This window comes from Lissotriton vulgaris, chromosome 12 (genome assembly GCF_964263255.1).
Source record: "Lissotriton vulgaris chromosome 12, aLisVul1.2, whole genome shotgun sequence".
In the NCBI taxonomy this organism is placed as follows: domain Eukaryota; kingdom Metazoa; phylum Chordata; class Amphibia; order Caudata; family Salamandridae; genus Lissotriton; species Lissotriton vulgaris.
The window spans coordinates 802,383,493-802,404,459 of record NC_141700.1 but is presented as its reverse complement, the minus strand read 5'-3'; the positions used below and the strand labels follow the sequence as shown (position 1 = coordinate 802,404,459).

Sequence of the window (20,967 nt, the reverse complement as noted above, 5' to 3'; positions counted from 1 at the left end):
CATATGGTCGGTACCGTATGGATCAAAGAGGAATCGATGACTTCTTAAGCAGCGTAAGATGTGCTACAAGAACCGCTTCTCTAGCGCAACATTAATCAGATACTGTAATAAATATCCGTAAAACTTTCCCAATCATTCTTAATAACGGGGATTATTTCTTAGAGTTTCCAAAGGAATCAAATAATTGTTTCGGCTTTTCAAACGCTTCAGTTCTGTTTGAGTAATTTATTAATGCCCTTCTTATACCAATGTGGGAAAATTTCTTTTTGGATTTGCCTTAAGGTGTTTCAATGCACAATTTTTTGAATATCATGAACAAAATATATCATTTTTGATAACACCCAATATTCTCTTTAAATATGTATCAATTCTAGCTACTGCATAAAGTTCGCCGACTCTTCAAAGTGACAGCACGGTACAAAGAAATAACCCTCCAGTGTGAGGTCTTTAGGGAGATGTTGAAATGAAAGGTTGAAAAGAAGGTTGGCGAGCGTCTTCAACAACTGTATTTAGTTTCAGGAGTGATGTCCTAAGTCTGTGGCAAAACATGCTCAACCCTTCCAAAAGCCCTGAGTGATTCCAGAAAGGGACTCATTATTTCCAACCTTCCGTACCGCGTTAGGAAGTCTAGATTCACACTGATGAATATACACAATGAACCAATGTCAGATAAATAAAAGCAGCGCAGTCAGAGGTACTCACAATCCCTTCCAGTAAAGCGAATAACCCAACCTTCTAGGTGTTCTCTTTGCCTCCTGCACAACATTCATGCATTTCTTCTTGGGGTCTACTACTGGCAATCAGCGAGTTCAAAAACTAAATTCCATCTTTACACTGCTTGGACTTGACGGGCTACAGTTTTTCTCTGTTTCTTAGTCAATAGCATCCACTGGCTCTTCGACCATGCAATCCATGTCCCATCCGCAGTCTCTTCGACCATGCGATCCATGTCCCATCCGCAGTCTCTTCGACCAGGCGATCCATGTCCCATCCGCAGTATCTTCAACCATGCGATCATGTCCCAGCACCATGCGATCTGTGTCCCATCCGCAGTCTCTTCGACCATGCAATCCATGTCCCATGCTCAGTCTCTTTGACCATGCAATCCATGTCCCATCTGCAGGCTCTTCGACCATGCAATCCATTTCCTATCCGCAGGCTCTTCGACCATGCATTCCATGTCCCATCCACAGACTCTTCGACCATGCAATCCATGTCCCATCCGCAGCCTCTTCGACCATGCATTCCAAGTCCTATTCGCAGGCTCTTCGACCATGCGATCCATGTCCCATCCACAGGCTCTTCGACCATGCGATCCAAGTCCCATCAACAGGCTCTTCGACCATGCAATCCAAGTCCCATCCGCAGGCTCTTCAACCATGCAATTCATGTCCCATCCACAGGCTCGTCGACCATGTGATTCATGTCTCATCCATAGGCTCTTCGACCAGGCAATCCATGTCCTATCTACAGGCTCGTCGACTATGCGATTCATATCCCATCCGCAGGCTCTTCGACCATGCAATCCATGTCCCATCCGAAGGCTCTCCGACCATGCAATCCGTGTCCCATCCGCAGTCTCTCCGACCATGCAATCCATTTCTCATCCGCAGGTCCTTCGACCACGCAATGCATGTCCCATCCAAAGTCTCTTCGACCATGCAATCCATGTCCCATCCACAGGCTCTCGGACCATGCAATCCAAATCCCAGCCGCAGGAACTTCGACCAATGCGATCCATGTCCCATCCGCAGGCTGGTCGACCATGCGATCCATGTCCCATCCGCAGGCTCGTTGACCATAAGATCCATGTCCCCTTCAGGTCATCTGAACACCATGTTTGACAGGCTTCAGTAGTAGCTGTCAGTCATCTTTACGGACGAGTTGCGCTTCCTTCAGATCACTTGGTTGATTAAGGTGATGGAAACCCAATGGAAATGCCTCTACCTCTCTATCAGCAGTATATTCTCTAGGGCAGGGGTCTCCAAACGGTCCTGGAGGGCCAGATCCATGCCAGATTTTTTGGATATCCCCATTGAGATACATGTAGTTATTTTAAAAATCTGGCATGGATCCGGCCCTCCAGGACCGGTTTGGAGACCCCAGCTCTAAGGGTTCTTATTGTGTGTTTCTAGGTGCAATTTCAGCCAGCTGGGCCCAGGGGTCTCACCAGTCTGAAGCACTGAGACAGTGTATCTAAAAAGGAATTTATGACAAACCGAGTGAGAAAGTAAATATTTAGACACAGGAGTTATTCTACTGATATTATATAGACCCTAGTAAGAGCTCCTTGGCTATGAGGAACCTATCACACTGCTTGAGAGGCAGACGGGTAATGAAGCATGCCATCAGATTGAGCTTGATTTCCTTTCACACACAAAGCAGGAGTTGAAGTTCTGCACATTTTCTTTTTGAAGTACAGACAACAGGCACCTTGTCTCCTTTCCTCAGCCTTTAGTGCCAGATTTTTGTTACATCTGGATGCAACGTCATGACTTCTGTTTGATCGCATGAAAAGCAGATCGTTGTGTATTTGCCCAGTTCCCAAACCAGTCTCCTACTGTTGCTCCACACAGTTGCCATCTATGTAAGACTAGTATGTTGCGACTCAAATACCATTCCTCCTCATGTTGTCCTCCTAGTAAAAGTTGTTAATGTAATCCCTGCCATATAGGTTCAAAGCCATATGTCCAGGGACTACTCTGACAGGTGTGGTGATCTAGTCTAACGCTATCTCAGTACGGAAACCCCTGTTGAGGTATTATCTGTTTGAATCAATACCACCTTATTGCATACGTCTGAAAGGATTGCAGGATAAGTGCCACTGTCCTCTGTATCAATGAATCCAGTGTTGATGGTAGGTGCCCTCCATCTATTAAGGATGTCTCTTCCTTTCCGGTCACCTGGAGTTGCTTTTCTTTGCCAGAGAACGTATATCTTCAAGCACTGGAAGTAGCTAACAAAATCGACCAATCCCCCCAGAGCTTGTATCATACATTTTTGAAGTCACTTCTGGAATGGTCTTTTCACCTACCAACGGGATACTAGATGAAGACATGTCATTACTCTCACTTTTTTTTATGAGATGAGGAAAAGCTAATTAATTGCTGCGTCTCGGAGATGGCCTACAGAAATCTGGCTCGGAATCAGATGGCATTTCTTCAGTTAGAAATCTCATTCTGCAGCCCACGTGTTCGAAAAATGTTCTGGTTGCAGTCAACGGACACGTCCAGAGGGGTTCCGCTGTTCCTATACATGAACCATCTCTACTGTGAGATCATTGTGAAAGGGATTGGTGCACATTTTATGCAGAATAACAGACCACAAACTGAAACCGGGGTACTCATTCTAGCTTAGATGCATTGGTGTGTGGCATTCAGTGTCCTTCTAATCAAAGGAACTAATTAAATCACATTCACTCATCAGAAATTGACATCTTAATGTGTTGATATTTAGCAATAGGAAATTCTGACCTATCAGGTGAGGGGTTGTAGAGTCAGAAGGTCTCAGATTGTCTCAATATGCCCCTTTGTCCGAGCTGTAACTCCTCTATGGCTCTCTTGTCCAATAGTTCAGTTGCTCGCTTTAAGAGTAATGGCATATGTTCTTGTTTTGTTTTCTTGAATTTCATTTGGAGATTCTTTGTAGAGAGGTTGCACTCAATGCTGATGCCTTTAAGTACAGTATTTGGCACCCACTTGTCTGGAGTAATTAGGACCCGTTTTGTGGAAATACCGGTCCTTGAAGGCCAGGGTGTTAGCTGGTTAATCTGCTGAGCTGTGTCGATGAAGGTATGAAGAGGAGAGTCATGGCTGTGTGGATAAAGGTATGAAAAGGCAAGTCATGGCTGTGCATATAAAGGTATGAGGAGGTAAGTCATGGATGTGCAGATAAAGGTATGAACAGGCAAATCATGGCTGTGTTGATGAAGGTATGAAGAGGCAAGTCATGGCTGTGCAGAGAAAGGTATGAAGAGGCAAGTCATGGCTGTGTTGATGACGGTATGAGGAGGTAAGTCATGGTTGTGTGGATATATGTATGAAGAGGCAAGTCATGGCTGTGTGGATGAAGGTATGAAGAGGCAAGTCATGGCTGTGTGGATGAAGGTATGAAGAGGCAAGTCATGGCTGTGCAGATAAAGGTATGAAGAGGCAAGTCATGGCTGTGTGGATTAAGGTATGAGGAGGTAAGTCATGGCTGTGTGGATATATGTATGAAGAGGCAAGTACCAACTGTGCGGATAAAGGTATGAAGAGGAGAGTCATGGCTGTGTGGATAAAGGTATGAAAAGGCAAGTCATGGCTGTGCAGATAAAGGTATGAACAGGCAAATCATGTCTGTGTTGATGAAGGTATGAGGAGGTAAGTCATGGCTGTGTGGATATAGGTATGAAGAGGCAAGTCATGGCTGTGTGGATATATGTATGAAGAGGCAAGTCATGGCTGTGTAGATGAAGGTATGAAGAGGCAAGTCATGGCTGTGCAGGTAAAGGTATGAAAAGGCAATTCGTGGCTGTGTGGATGAAGGTATGAAGAGGCAAGTCATGGCTGTGTGGATGAAGGTATGAAGAGGCAAGTCATGGCTGTGTGGAGGAAGGTATGAAGAGGCAAGCACCAACTGTGCGGATAAAGGTATGAAGAGGAGAGTCATGGCTGTGCGGATAAAGGTATCAAGAGGCAAGTCATGGCTGTGCAGATAAAGGTATGAAGAGGCAAATCATGGCTGTGCAGATAAAGGTATGAAGAGGCAAGCCATGGCTGTGTGGATGAAGGTATGAAGAGGCAAGTCATGGCTGTGCGAATAAAGGTATGAGGAGGTAAGTCATGGCTGTATGGATGAAGGTATGAAGAGGCAGGTCATGGCTGTGAGGATAAAGGTATGAAGAGGCAAGTCTTGACTGTGTGGATGAAGGTATGAGGAGGCAAGTCATGGCTGTGTTAATGAAAATAAAGAGAGACCATCCCTTATAGAATGTTTTCTTTTGATAACCCTCACCCCTCAGGATTTCCTCTTTGTGGCATGATTCATCATTGGGTCCTGAAAGCCACCAAGGGGAAACCCTGGTGGGTGAGGGTCATCTAAAGAAAACATTTTGTTTTCCAAACCCAGAAGTGAAAACAAAGTCCAAAGGTGAGAGATGGGCTGTCATTGTTTACAGTGAAGGTCAATAGGAGAACAAGACCTTGTGTCTTTCTCCTCTACCTCCTGCACTTGATTTACATATGTGTTAATGAAAAGGCAATTTCTATGAACCTTAACTGCAGCCTCCTCTACAGATAGAGCCTATAGAAAACAACATTTTTGTGACGCTGGACTTATTCCTTTGTGAATAAAGTGCACTTATTGTGAAGAGGACAAACCTGCATATTGGACTGCTGAAGAAGCAGATGTACATTAAACCATCGAGGCTCTCTTGCAAATAGTTCACTTCATCACCTCTCCTCTGTCCCTCATTTTCTGAGGAGTACACGGAAAAACAGATCCACTCCAGACAAAATCCCATCTGGTAAGTGTGCAACCAGATTCCTCCAAACGTTGAACATTGTAACCTCAGGGTTGATGTTTGCAAACCATCTTGAGAGGTTTCATCACAGAGTGGAAAGCACTGTCTACCAATGAACCGACCAGAAGAATGATTTTAAACTATCTAGCATCTGCATCTTGTTGTAAACATTTTCAGTAACTTCCCACCCTTCCAGGGTGACAAGTCTCACGCTAAAGAATGCTACTTAGCTTTGTTAATGATCTTTCTGACGGATACTCGATATACCTGCAGATTGTTCACATCCTGAATCTGCAGGTACAAGGACCATCAGAAACCGTACATTTTACAACAAAGGAAAACAGAGTGAAGAAAATGTTGTTAACATGAAGAAAAGAAGAAAGGTCAATTGGTTACTGTGGAAGCAAGACAACCTTAGCTCAAACAGAAGAAAATGACATTATAAAATCACAGCACCGACATTCTTGTGACACACAATATATCTGATGTTTCAACTAATAAGTTAAAGAGAGGAGCATGTACCACAAATGTCATTGAAGATGACTGATGGGTAGAAGGAAATGGGCTGGATATGCTTTACTTTCACCTAAGTCGTGACTGGAGGAAGTGATATGAGTGAAAGGAGAACCCAGCAGCGGCTAAGGAGAGCAATGGAATGACCACGGTTGCTGAAACAAAAGAGTGAAGTGAAAGAGAGACTCCCAGTGCCATGAAAGCCTTATCGGAGTCCATTAACTGAAAACTCAACTTTTAAATTTCTGGAAAGGTTCCATGAAGACTTGGTTACCAGGGCAACAATAGTGGTAGAGCTAATACCTTCGCAAACTAAAATAGTTTGAGAAACCCTATAAAGTCTTGGGAAACAAACAGGTGACCGAATGTAGCGAGACAACGACCGGTACAGCGGTGAGATGGAGGGAATGTTGAGAAAGTGGTTGTCACAGATTGCAGAAAGGTTTGCAAAGATCTGGACCAGATGTGGAGTGAGTGTGTGGGAAAAAGGTGGGCAATTGTGGAAATGTGCAGACACTCATGGAATGTTTGGACTCTTAAGAAATCAATGCAAATGTCTGCATACACTCTTCTCATGCTGAGAGCAGAAGAGAACTACGGTGTAACTGCTGCGTAAGGGAGATGAAGAGTATGAAACACATGATGGGCCCAAAACACTCTGCAAATACTGGTGCATCTCCTGCACAGTACCTGTGACCACACAGCAGCAGTAGATGGGACATACGGGTGCTTGAAAAGCAGATACTGGCTTGAAGGAAGCGATGGTTTGTTTGAAAAGGGTTCGTAGGCAGAAGAGTAAGACGAGATGAAAACGGTGAGAGTTGAGATAAATATGGATAAAACAGGGAATATCGAATTTAGAGAATATCCAATCATTCTGGGAGCGGTAGCTGTATGAAGGTCAGTACAGAGGCTCACGTGCAAATGGGTGGGTTATAGAGCGATTTATTAGATAAGTCAACTGATCAGGAAGACACATTATGCTGCAAAGGACATGCAACGGCAGAAGAAGAGCTTTAAGAACTGTAGGGTCAAAATGATGACAACATCAGAGGGTCCAAGAACCCGATGGGTTCTCACACTTCTGGGACAGCAGAGAGGTGGACTCTAAACTTCAACAACAATTGGTGAATTTGCAGGAAAGCGGATTGAACTGAATAGTGCTATGACTGGAAATGAAGAAGATGGACTGAGTGATAATTCAGATGATGGTCTACACGACCGCGAACAAACGAAACACTGCAAACACTTCAATCAAGCCTTTACTTCAATGTAATGGTATTTGTCTTTTCAAGGCTAAGATCTCATTTTAATTGTGAACCGATCTGTAAAAGTAATTAATCGGGACACCTCACCCATCAATCATGCTCTTTAACGCATTACGATTGTCTGTAAATCAAGCTTGATGACCGGAATGAGCTTGGAAAGTCAAACACAAAAGACAGGTTCGCAACCTGCTTCCTTGATACCACGAATGGTGTAATCTTTAGAAGATGCTGCGAAGTGAAATGCACATCCAAGGATTTATGAATGGTACACCCATGAGTCACAGGAATTATCTGGCTAATGTTCCAATCAATTAAAGACTGTTATCTTCAGTGATTGACGGATGGAGAAATGATCTGGCAATAAAAAAATGAACATGAGCAGGTGATGAGAGGCACCATTTACCAGAAGAAGGGCCTGTTCTTGCAGGAGCTGTTGCTGAAGGATCTCTAACTGTCTCTGTTCCTCCTCTAATTTGTGCCTTATATATTCCTGGAGAGAAGAAAGAGAAATAGAAAGGGAGACAGAAACAGAAGAAGTAAAACCAGAAGGGCGAAGAACAGGAGTACTCAGAAAATAAGCACAAAAAGGGCAAAAGGAGGCAAAAATCTCAGCCAAGATCCTCTATCCTCATAGCTTGAAGCACGTATCTACTAGGGCAGTCAGAGGGCTTCAAAGAATCTTCAAAACGTGCACTAACCTGCATGTTTAAACAAGTATCAATGGTTCTCTGTTCGTAGCATCACATTTGACACTAAGGCAACTTTCCTTCTGCATCTACCAAAGGATTTGCATTGAAAAAGAATGTTTGTCTTCGAAGCGCTGACTTTTACAGCGATAGGAAGTGTAGTATATCAAAATGCATGTTCTAACAAACCAAGATCGCACACGATAATAAAGTAAGATCATACATATTGAGTCATGAAAATAGCAGCATCTACACCATCTAGAGCTCAGCGGAGTGCCTCAGAAGACTCCATTTCTTTTAAAAGCAAAGCTACGAGCATGCTGGCAATAGAGTTCTGGAAGGAGCAGTGAAATATACAAAAACATTTGCTGATTTCACACGATTCTTGGAATAAAGAAGTCATTTTACTTACCTGCACTTCTCACTTGCTGCATGGTCCAGTCATCTTAGTTTAGTGTCAGCCAAACAGAGAGGGTTTGTACAGACTCCTCACGCTGAAAGTCTGATTACACTGTGGTGATCTGTATAAGAACTCTGGTAACAGAGAAGAAAGGAAGAACCTGACGCAGGGCACGTTCTGCCCTTCATTACCTCCAGGATCACAGACTAAGTGTTATTAAAATGGGTAATAGTAGCACCTGCTCAGTATACGCCAAAAATGAGGACAGCTACAACAGCGTCACCTACATACCCACCACATCATTAGCCAATAAGATCGCAATCCTTAGCGACTGAAGATCTCACCGAGAAGGCAAAAGATGATTCAAAGCCTTCGTTCACTAATGCTGCACTTCAAGAAGCCGCGCTGGATGTCTGCGCTCAAAGTCCATTATCAACCATTGGAAACCGCAAAGAAACGCAAGACCTGCATCTGGTAAAAGACTGGGACACATGAAGACCAGTGGGAATATGAAAGGCATCATTACTTGGGATCAGATGCGAGACGAGAAGGGGAGGAAGGTCCAGGTGAAACCAATGGCCAGCGGAAACAAACCGCAACAGTTCAAGAAAACGAGGGAAAAGACAGGATAGACTCTTAAGAAAAATATAATGAAAACCCCCCACCAGGGGAAGGGGGGTGGGGGGGAGCGAAACATAACCTCTATCACAAACAAATGTGAGGGGGGGACGCCTCAAAGGCGAGAGTGGAGGGAGGAAAGGAAAAACTCTAGCCGCTAGTGAAAGGAGGATACCAGTTAAGGACCAGAACAAGGAAGAGGACGGGTGTCCCAGGTGAAGGGGACTGAAAAGAAGAGTAGAGGCAACCGTTACCCCATAAATACGATGGGAGATACGTATAAAACAGGCACCAGAATACTAGACTCCTTGAGACGAACAGTCCCAGCAGCATGACAAGGCTGGAGTAATTGAACCCAGGCCTGAACCAATAGGAACCCAAAGAGGTTGCCTGCCTGCGGCACCAGCAGAGTCCATATGGACAGAAGGCCAGCAAAAGAGGAAGGCAAAGTCACTATAAGGGATACAAAGTGTAAGAGTAGCTCACTAAAAAGAATCCGAGGCACCCCGGAAATGGGGAGCAAGGCAATAGTGCAACCGCACAACTTAACAGAATACCTGCTCAAGAGCAAGCACTGGGGTAGGAAAAATGCAAGTTGTAAAAAAAAGTCAAAGGAACGGTCACCAACAGCAAGAACAAGACGAAGGGTACCTGAAGAAAGCAGGAACACCACACCACGAATATGCTTGGAAGGGAGAGAACTCCGCCTAAGGAAGACGTGAAATAATAACCGAGTTCAGACTCTGCACCACTATGACAATCCCTGAACCGGCATAAATCGTATCCGCCGTGTGCACCAAAAAGGGAGTTGCCTTCAAAAGGCATGTCAATCAATGCACAACCTCCAAAAACCTGGAAGTACGCAACCGTGCGAGCCAACAGAATCAGTAGTATCCATACCACAGTGGATGCTAAGTGTGGCAGCCTGCTGCCTATATTGTACCAGGGGAACAAGAGCATTCCAGGCTTCCTCCGGAAGGGAGGGCGAGAGGCGCTCCACCGAGTCCCACAAGGCGTGGAAGAAGCGGGCGAGCACACAAGAAGTGTTCAGACAGCTCAGAGCGACGCTAGAAGAAGAGAAAATACGCCTACCACAAGTGTCAAATCTCCTGGCCCCTCTTTCCAGAGGGACACAGGGAAGAAAATATATATTCTGTATGGCTGAAGCAGCCAGAACCACAAAGCTTTTAGTAGAGGGACACCTAAGTAGACAGAGAGGAATACTCCATGGCCGGGTGATGCCTGTGAGAAATTGAGCGATTCACAGAGAGGCCTGCATCAGGTTTAGTCCAAGCACCCAAAAGGATATCGAAAAGACAGTCACTATAGGGAAGTATACGCTCAACATTAGACTGGGCAGGGTGTAGAATACCAAGTAAGGGGTCTGTTGGCAATTCTTCTTAAGGAAGGTGTAAATCCAGAGTAATCAAAACTCGTTGGAGCATGTCCGCCAACATGGAGCTGGCCTCAGTAGACTAACCGGATGGAGACAGGAGGATGGCGAAGATTCTAAGACACTAGTGTCAGCCAAGTCAAGTAACCAGCCAGATGGCACAGAGGGTGGTGCTGTGTCCTTAATTGTCCAGACTGGAGGAGGACACACCAGACCTTCCATAGTACTTCCACAACCATGGTCCTCAGAATAAAAACCCAGAGGAAGGAAGTCTGAATCAGCCAACTCCATTGGTGCCGCATCAAGAGGCGAGAAAAAGCTAATCAGCAGCTCATCCAATTTAATCTGCAGGCCCAAATTTAAATTATTCACCCCAAACTGGAATTGTTGTAATTAAATGTAATTCTAGCAGGGGATTCCCAAATTTTGATACACTTCAGTAGTTAGTGAGGATAAGGCAGAACTCAAAGCTCGATCCTAACCAACACCTTCTGACTTCACAATGCAGTCTTCGTGAAAGCAGAGATACAAGGCCATGAGAGCAGTGTGTCTTTAAGCCAGCCCAACTAGGACAGTTGAGGATGAATCAAAGTATGTACCTTCAACCACTTCTGACACAACAACTAAAGATTACTCCGCTAAAACAACTGTTCCACAGTTTGAGTCTCCTCAGTGGATGCATGCTTTTTATAAAATACCCTCCGCCTTATAGGGGTGCAAAGACATTAACTTGAGACAAACCTTTTTTAGCAATATTAGGAGCAGAGATTAATCATTCCGCACACCAGTGAACCTAATAAAAATGTTTTTATTAAACATCAAAACAACAAGTAACAGAATGGCCGACGCATACCTAATTCAAATTATAAGACACACTGGAGTCTTGCTTCTCAATATGCAGAAGATAACCTAATGCTTCTTAAGACTACTGCAGACCCTTTAGCTTTTACAGAGTATCACCATTCTAATGAGTATCACCATTCTAATGAGACTCTACCATAACTTATTGCTTTTATTAACAAAACTAAAACCCTGTTGTTGGCCTATGTCTTAGGACCATTGACGAATGGATGAGCAAACATAATTGAGAGTTACACTCCACAAACGAAGAGCTAATTGTGAAGGGTTTTTAAGAACAGAGGTTGGGTCCATGATGTTGACCATTCACCTCTGCCCTCTGTCCAACTCCTACCAAGGCCAAATACCTGAAAATCTCTTTGATACTAGATGTTTTGATAGGGATGATCTCACTAAAGAAGTGCACACAAGGGATCTAGAAAGGCTGCATTTTACTTCCAGTGACTGGTGAAAAAGACTTTGTCCTATTTAGTTATCCTCAGAAAGATTTTGTTGGTCTGGCTCTAGTGCTGTCCACTTTGGCGTCTAGAAACTGACCCCCTCGCAAAGGTACCTATGACGTACTGCAAGTAGAGTGAAGATTTTGGCTGTCCATTTTGGGGCGTTTCAGCGATTTATTTGTATTTAGATAGAAGTCTTATTTAAAGCAGGGTTAGACAATTACATAAAAATGAACAATTCATTTAACACAAGAAAAAGCTCCAGCCTAAGCTAAGGAAGTGTCGTTTCAGGTGTCTTCAAACAGAAGCAGAGGGGATGGCGATCCATAGTCAAAAGAAGTTTGTTCCACAGTTTAGAAACAAAAAAAAACTAAATTGAGAAGCAGAACTGGAAGTATAGTGACCACTGAGCAAGAGTGGTTTCATAAATTCTGAAAGGAGACTGCATCTTATCACAGTAGTTGCTTGTCTTTTACCATTGTTTTCCAATGATCTTGCTTTCGGATGTTGATAGGAATTGTGCTTGCTCGGCGTACGCTGGTTCTGCTAACGACTGATGCAATCCAGTGTTAGTCCGTGGTGGGACTGCTGAACTGTCGTTGTTAGGCTGTTAGGTGAGGAAGTTAGCTAAGCATTAAAAGGGAGCAGGCCATGTATTCTTATGCTTTAGCAGCTGACAGTGGGGTTGTAGTGGTATACTTTGTGGAAGGGGAAGAGATGTGAAGGGAAACTGAATAATTAACAAGTTTAGCTCATCACTGTGCTGGGATTACAAGATGCACAAATACAGTGTCAGGTGTAAGTTCAGTAGAGAGGGAAGGACGACATTCCGTTCATTTGTTTATGAAGTATTTACATTTGCAAATTAGGCCCTGAAGTAAGTCTCCAAGTACGCAAAGTTTGGGATGTTTTAAAGTAATCATTGAGACAAAGTATAGGAACCGGTCAGCAAGTGCAGAACTGAAGGAGGAAGAGATGTATAGATCAGAAAAAAGGAGTATGTACAGCATGGGGTAGGAGAAGACTGAACAAGAAGAACTTGAATCCTGGAGGGGAATTATCCATGATGGACTCTAGGGATAGTTTTTGTGAGTCACCGCTGTAGGGCGTCTAGCAGTTTGAAGGCAAATGACTGATGGTGTGCCCAAAGGCCAATGAACAAACCAAGGAGTACTAAATAGATGCCACAGCAGTAAAGCGCCTGGATACCCTCTCCGGTGACAAGCCGTCCTCTACAAGTACAACCTGATTAATTGATTGAAATCTATGAGGTCATCGAGCAGCTACCTTTGCTAAAGAGTAACTGCGCATGAGAACACCACATGGGAAACAGGAATGGAAATATCAGAGGGAGGTTGGAAACATGACCTACTGAATAAAGTCTTGAGGCACAGGTTAGAGCAAAATCGTGCATGGCAAGATTAACCGAGCAGGAGTGCAACAAGGTATCTCTCATCAGAAGTAAAAAAGAAGAATTGTGATCACAATTGCTGCTAATGAACAAATCACCATCTTTCTGTATTACTCATTCTGGTGGATCCTCGGACTGCAGATTCCTTACTTTAAAACCCTCCCCAGGGCACCAGACTCGATCAAAAAAAAATTCTTAGCAGTGTTCCCAGGCACTTCTCTGTGATGCTGCATGGCTCCATACCATCCCAGAAGAGACGAAGCGGAGTCTCATATCAATGCGGACGTCTGCTTCTTGTTTCTCCCTTTCTGCGCTCTTAGATGCAGAGCATGAACAATTCTTGGTATCACAGTGCTGAATAATGACTTGGAAATTTTCAGAAGCCAAAAAGAGGCCACTTCATAGAACAGGGAGGTGCGAGGCCCGTGAGGGATCTGCAGTTAGAGTATCCACGAGAAAGAGTAACCAAAGGCAAGTACCTTCTTCCTCTGAGGGAAACTTCTAACCATAGATACCAAAGCATCAACTTCCCAAGTGGAGGGTTTCTGGAGTAAACTTGGACCAATATGTCCTCAAGGACCGAGAGAAAATAGTGCTCTCCCACCGGACCTAACTGTCAAGGTGGTAGTGCTTCATGAAGTTATGCAAAGATGCCCATGCTGAGTCCTGGCCGATATCAAGGACAGGCATTCCATGAGAAAACACATTAGCAGCAGCCTCGGCCCTTGTAAAATGGGCACTGGCACCAGACGTGATGGTTTCCTGGTCAGTGCACAGCAGAATGTGATGCCGAGTGGTATCCACATCCGCAGGGTCCGCTTGTGCACAACCTTGCCTTATTCAACATGGGAAACTACAAAAATAGCTGATTATCCACACATGTTTCTTGGAATGCTCAATAAAAAAAACTCAAACCCCTTTTGGGGGCCACCAGATGGAGTCTCGAGGGGTCAAAAAAACAAGGAATGCTATTGCAGCGACTGACTGTCCAACATGGAAGTTAGTAGTAACTTTTGAGATGAGTGCCATCAAAGCCTCAGCAACTACATGTCTGGGAGAAATGTGGTGCATTGCCGTTGCAGTGAAAGTGACTGGAGTTCACTCATGCGACGAGCTAACAATCACAATGAGGAAGACAGTTTTCAAAATAAGGAGAGGCAGAGAGCAACCATGCATAGGTTTGAAGGGCGTACACATGAGAAATGTCAAGACCAAGATAATGCACCACTGAGGCATCACAAAAAGGCTTGGAAGAGAACATGTGTGTCAAACCTTTAATAAATCTCATCACAACATGGTACCTTAAAGAAGCATGGTCGGCGAGGTAAATACAAAGAAATTACCTTTAATAATGTCCACTGGAAGGCCCTGCCTGTGAAGGATCAACTTCATGAGCACCACACTAGACCACAAACATGTCCCAGGGTCCAACATAAATGGATTTTGTGAGAGGAAGTCAGGCTGCAAGGATGATATTTACCCCTTCAAGTGACAGACACAGTACCACGCTCTCCTGGCCGATCTCTACCCATTAGGATGACCTGGGCCTGGTCGTTCTTGATTATTTTCAGAACTGCAGGCAGAAGAGACTGAAGGCGTACAGAAGGCATGTGCTCCATTCCAGGCGGAATGCATCGCCTGGTATGTGAAAACTTCAGTTCACAAATGTTCGACACAGTGCATTCTGAACTGTGGTGAAAAGATCTAAACAGGATTCTTCCCACAGATGGATGATTCCCGACCCCCACTTCGGGATGCAGACACCACTCATGATACACCAGACAAAGTCTGTTCAGCTTGTTCGCTGTGCTATTCAGGGACGCTGCAAGGTTATTTGCGATCAGGGAGTGTCCTGGTGCCCTAACCAACTGCAAAAGTGCAGAGCCTCCTGGCACCGGATCCAGGACCCAACTCAACTCTGCTGATTGCGATACCCATGGCAGTGGTGTTGTCCATAAAAACCTGTAACACCGATCCCTTGATGGGCAGCAGAACGCCTTCAGAGCCAGGCGATTGGCTTGCAACTCCAACAGACTGATATGAAGATGGGCATCTGTCAGAGACTGATTTCCACCTCCCCCAGATGAGCCCAGTAAGGACACATCTGTCACTACCACCAATTGTCGGAGGGGGAAGGAAGATGGCCTGCAGCTGGTTTAATTGTTGGCCCGCTGAGGGCCGCGAGCCACCTCCACTGAGACCTGGATGATAACTTTCAGATTTCCATGAAGTTGGGCCTATTAGAACTTCGAATCCTGCCGCAGAGCTTCCATGTGCCACCTGGCATGGCTAAAAAGGAAGATGTAGGTGCGAAAAAGCCAAAAAGCCTCAGGGATGATCTCACGAGATTCACGATTGAGGCTTAAAGGCTTAAAGCACACGTTACTACTTGTGTAACGATATATCTGTAAGAGACATTAGTTAGTGATAGATTCCTTACCTTAGAATATCCCCAGGCGCCAGACTGGATCCGGAAACTTGTGCGTAGCAGTACCCTTGCGCGTCGGTAGGCGTTGGTAGGCGTCGTCTGCGGCTCCACGTCCGTCGTCGGCGTCGTGGGCGCCGTTATGATGTCGTCAGAGTACTTAGACGCTGCCTCTGCGTGCTGACGTCAGTTCTTAGACAGAGCTATGCAAAAAACCAACACTGGTGCCATGAAACTAGGGCCCCAAAAAGGGGATGACCTTAACCCTAGATATCGGTTCGCAGAACAGGGAGGATGGGTGGGTCGGTAAGGAATCTATCACTAACTAATGTCTCTTACCGATATATCGTAACACAAGTAGTAACTTGTGCATCTGAAAGAGACACGTTAGTGATAGATTCCTTACCTTAGAATAGATACCCCAGCAATACCAACCCCGGTGGTGGGTCTGCGAACCAATAATCACACCAGAAAGTCCTGGAGGACGGAACGACCAAAGAAGCCATCCCTCCGGACTTGACTGTCCAGGCAATAATGTCGTGCAAACGTGAGCAGCGAGGCCCACGTAGCCGCCTGGCAAATGTCCTGCAAGGTCACACCTCGGCCCAAGGCAGTTGTAGTCGCTGTGGCTCGAGTGGAATGAGCCCTCAGCCCCACAGGTGGTTCCTTCTTAGCCAAGGAGTAACACGCCTGGATACACAAGATGATCCACCGCGAGATGGTCCGCTTGTGCACCGCCTTTCCCTTCTTAGCGCCCACGTAACCAACAAAGAGTTGGTCATCCACCCGGAACTGGCGTGTGCGTTCCAGATAGTAAGAGAGCGCACGTTTTGGGTCAAGACGGTGGAGTCTCTCTTCCTCTTTCGAGGGATGCGGAGGCGGAAAGAAGGTGGGCAAGGTGATGGACTGCCCGATGTGGAAGGCTGTGACAACCTTGGGCAGGAACGAAGGTCTCGTCCGCAACACAACCTTGTCCGGATGAACAGAGAGGAAAGGAGGTGTAGAAGAAAGAGCCTGGAGCTCACTCACTCTCCTGGCAGAGGTGATGGCAACCAGGAAAGCAGTCTTCAAGGTAAGAAGACGAGAGGACAGTTATTGAGCGGCTCAAAGGGAGCACACATTAGGTAGGTAAGCACAAGATTCAAGTCCAACTGGGGCATCACAAAAGGAACAGGAGGGAACATATGAGTGATGCCCTTTAAGAATCTGTATACAATGGGGGACTTGAATAAAGAAAGCTGATCAGGTAGCCTTAAGAAGGCTGAAAGGGCAGAAAGGTAGCCCTTGATAGTGCCCAGAGCAGAGCCCTGCTGGGCAAGAGAAAGAAGGAAGAGGAGAACCTCAGAAAGGGGTGCAGAGAGTGGATCCACAGCCTTTGCTGTGCACCATGCCACAAATCTGTTCCACCTGCAGGCGTATACCGACTTTGTGGAGGGACGCCTGGCTGCCAGAATGATATTACAGACTTCGGGAGGAAAGTCAAATGGCCTCAACTGTCACCGTTCAATCTTCAAGCTTGTAGGTGGACACTGGACAGGTTCGGGTGGAGGACCGTCCCCTGCTGCTGCGACAGAAGGTCCTCCCGAAGAGGCAGACAAATCGGGGGATCGACTGACATGCTGAGTAGCTCGGGATACCAGTATCTTCGTGCCCAGTCCGGAGCCACAAGGATAACCTGTGCCCGGTCGCGCCTGATCTTCTTCAGCACTCTGGGCAGAAGTGGTATAGTTGGGAAAGGCGTACAATAGACCGCAACTCCATTCGCGATGAAAAGCGCGCCCGAGCAAGAGCGGCCGCCTTGCAATATCTAACGAGCAGAACTGAAGACATTGCGCGTTCCCTTCTGTGGCGAATAGATCTAACCAAGGCTCTCCCCACTGCTGAAAGAGGCCTTGCACCACATCAAAGTTCAGACGCCATTCGTGATCCATCATGCACCGACGACCGAGTTTGTCCGCCCTGGCGTTCAGGGAATCTGCCAGGTGTTGAACCACCAGGGTCACGCCCTGATGTTCCAGCCATTGCCAGAGGCACAGAGCCTCCTGGCATAGGGTCCACAACCCCACCCGCCCTGTTTGTTGCAGTACCACATGGCGGTGGTGTTGTCCGTGAACACCTGCACTACACTCCCCCGGACAGAGGGGAGGAATGCCTTCAGTGCAAGTCGGATCGCCCGCAGCTCCAGAAGGTTGATGTGGAGCTGGGACTCGGCCGGAGACCAGAGATCCCTGATCTCCACCTTTCCCATGTGGCCTCCCCAACCGAGGCGGGACGCGTCCGTCACAACTACGTGCTCCGGGTGGGGTAGGGAGAGGGATCTGCCACTGACCCAATCGCGGTCCGTGAGCCACCACTGCAGCTGTTTTGCAGTGCCCTCCGAGATCAAGACATGGTCGGACAAGTTGCCCTGATGCTGGGTCCACTGAAACTTCAGGTCCCACCAGAGAGCCCGCATCCGCCACCAGGCGTGATGCACCAGAAGGATGCAGGAGGCCATCAGCCCCAGAAGACGCAGCGTCAACCTGACCGAGACCCGGGATAAAGGCTGAAAGATCGGAATCATAGCCTGAATATCCCAAACCCGCTTTTCGGGTGGATAAACCCGAAACTGCGCTGAGTCCAGAACCGCTCCGATGAAGAGGAGCTTCTGAGAGGGACACAGGTGTGACTTCGGCACGTTGATGGAGAACCCCAGCAGATGCAGGAGATCGGCCGTAGTCTGGAGGTGGTTGACGACTGTCTAGGGCGAGCCCAGCTTCAACAGCCAGTCGTCGAGGTAGGGAAAGACTGAAACCCCTAACCTGCGCATATGGGCTGCGACCACCGCCATCACTTTGGTGAACACCCGTGGGGCGCTGGTAAGGCCGAAGGGGAGTACGGTAAACTAAAAGTGCTCGTGGCCTACCGTGAACCTGAGGTAACGCCGGTGGGCCGGCAGGACGGGGATGTGAAAATAGGCGTCCTGCAAGTACAACTCTACCATCCAGTCTCCTGGGTCCAGGGCAGCTAAGACCTGAGCCAGAGTCAGCATCTTGAACTTCTCCTTCCGGAGGAAGCCGTTGACGTTCCGTAGATCCAAGATAGGGCGTAGGCCCCCTTTGCCCTTCTTGGGTACCTGAAAGTAGTGGGAGTAACAACCACACCCTACTCTGGCCCAGGAACGCGCTTGATGGCCCCCTTGGCCAAGAGGACCGTGACTTCCTCTTGCAGAAGTTGCAAGTGATCCCCCGACACGCGGTGGAATTGCGGTGGCATGGCTGGAGGGGTCCCCTCGAAGGAGAAGGAGTAGCCCCTTCGGAAGATTTGCAGCACCCACCTGTCCGACGTGACGGTGCGCCAGTGGAAGAGGTGATGGCGAACCCTGCCCCCCACTGGCCTCACATGGGCCTGAAAGCACGGACTAGGAGGGTTTTGAGGCAGGTGCTGTGGGGGAAGGTGTGGACTGGCCGCGCCGTTGTCCCCGACCGCCGCCACAGCGGTTTCCACGGCCGCCACCGCACTGTTGGACATTTTGCGGCACGTGGCTGGCAGCACGTGTGGGGGCGCCACGAAAGGAGCGAAAGGCACCCGTTTGCTGGCGAGGGGCCGAGAGGCCCAAGGACTTGGCCGTTGCCCTGGAGTCCTTAAATCGCTCAAGCGCATGGTCTGCCTTGTCGCCAAAGAGGCGACGGCCATCAAACGGCATGTCCAGCAGAGTGGCCTGGACATCGGCTGAAAAGTTGGCGGACCTCAACCAGGCGTGGCGTCGAACCGCCACTGTTGTTGCCATCGCCCTGCCCAGAAGTCCGTGGTATCCAGCCCACACCGGATGGAATTCCGCGCTGCATCTCGACCCTCCGCAAGGGTTTGGGTGAGTTTTGCCCGGACCTCCTCTGGACATTGTGGCAGCACATCTGCGACAGCGTCCCACAGGGTGTGGGTATAGCGGCCCAAGAGGCATGCGGTATTAACTGACCGCAGTCCCAAACTGAGGGACGAGAACACATTCTTCCAGAACTGCTTATACCTCTTGGATTCCCGATCGGGCGGAGCCGTCGGGAATGCGGTCTGGGAAGTGGAGGCCTGGATGACCAGGCTCTCGGCAGTGGGGTGAGTGGACAAAAAGCAAGGGTCGCCCGGGGCTGGGCGGTAGCGTCTGGCCACGTTCCTATCCACAGGCGGACCTGTGGCGTACTTGGACCAAGTGCCCACAAGAACGTCACACAACGTCATTAAACAGCAGCAGAGGCTCACTGGAGCTTGCCTGCGGTTTAAGGACCTCTGTGAGGAGGTTAGTCCTCATGGCCGCGGCAGGGAGCTCAAGGTTTTAGGCCTTGGCTGCCCGTGACAACACTACACGATAAGCAGCCCACTCCTCCATAGCCACGGTGGGAGGGGAGACAAATCCAGTGTCTGGCGAAGTGTCAATGCCACTGGCCTCCCCAAGCTCATATGTCCAGTCCTGTGGTGACTGGTACTCCCGTGCCAGAGAGTCCTCAGACCCCTCCCAATCACCCTCTTCACCCATCTCCTGTAGTACAGGCTCAACAGATGGGTCCTGTTTATGGAAATAGAAAACTCCAAATGCCGTCGGACCGGGGGTAGGATCGGGGACGGCACCCATAGCAGGCGCAGGGGGCGACACCCATAGGGCTGGTGTCGGCAAGGTCGTGAGGTCGACCGGCGACGACCCGGATCTGGAAGTGGATCCAGAGAGGGCCTGCGGCGCCGGGGCCGAAGCACCCGACGGCGTCGGAGCCGAAGCACCCGACCCGCTAAGCCCTCCAGCCGGGGCCGTTGGGCCCGAAGGCACCACGGAACCCAGCTGAGGAGGGAGGGACCTCAAGGCCATGAGGTACCGCTCGATCTCCTCAGGCGTCGCGTCTTGCCCAGGGATCCGAAGGTGTGGGGCAGGCGGCGGCGACGACTGCGACTCCGGCAAAGCCGCGTGGGTGGTGTCACCGAAACCCCGGCCGCATCGTGCGAGCGTCGGTGTGGGTCGGAGGAACGATGATGTCTCTCCGACCTCTTATGCCTTTTACCTGAGGACTTGGATCCTGACGACCGATGACCACTCCCGGAGCTGCGAGGGCTCCGACCCCGCGAGCTGTCCCTCGACCTCCCGTGGGACCGGGACCAGGACCGGGTGCGGCGTGGTGCCGACTGCCGGAGCTCCAGTCGCTTGCGAGACCGCTCTCACCTAGCCTTAGACGTCAGGGCCCGGCAGTCGGAGCAGGTGCGGTCGTCGTGGTATAGGCCTAAACACTTGAGGCACCGGCGATGGGGGTCGGTAACCGACATCAGTCGGTCGCACCTGGAACAGGGTTTGAACCCGGGCATCCCTACCGGCACCGTTGGAGTCGAAGACTCGAGTAGAGAGATGATCAAAAAGATCAAAAAGTTTAGTCAAAAAAGACTAAGGGGTAGAGCTTCTCCGGATCTGCGCTAGCTGGCACGGAAAAAGAAGAACTGA

At 48.1% G+C, this 20,967-nt stretch overlaps 1 protein-coding gene across 6 annotated transcripts in view; it reads right to left on the bottom strand.

Moving 5' to 3' along the window:
* Nucleotides 1-20,967, bottom strand: part of MINK1 (misshapen like kinase 1) — a 675,548-nt gene that overhangs the window by 247,328 nt on the left and 407,253 nt on the right. For 3 of the 6 annotated variants that reach the window (XM_086946233.1, XM_086946235.1, XM_086946237.1), the window contains exon 14: nt 7,688-7,774. The exons of the other annotated variants lie outside the window; for them this stretch is intronic. In XM_086946233.1, the coding sequence (XP_086802359.1) occupies nt 7,688-7,774 (87 nt within the window). The remainder of the gene's footprint in view (nt 1-7,687; nt 7,775-20,967) is intronic. 6 annotated transcript variants of the gene reach the window in all.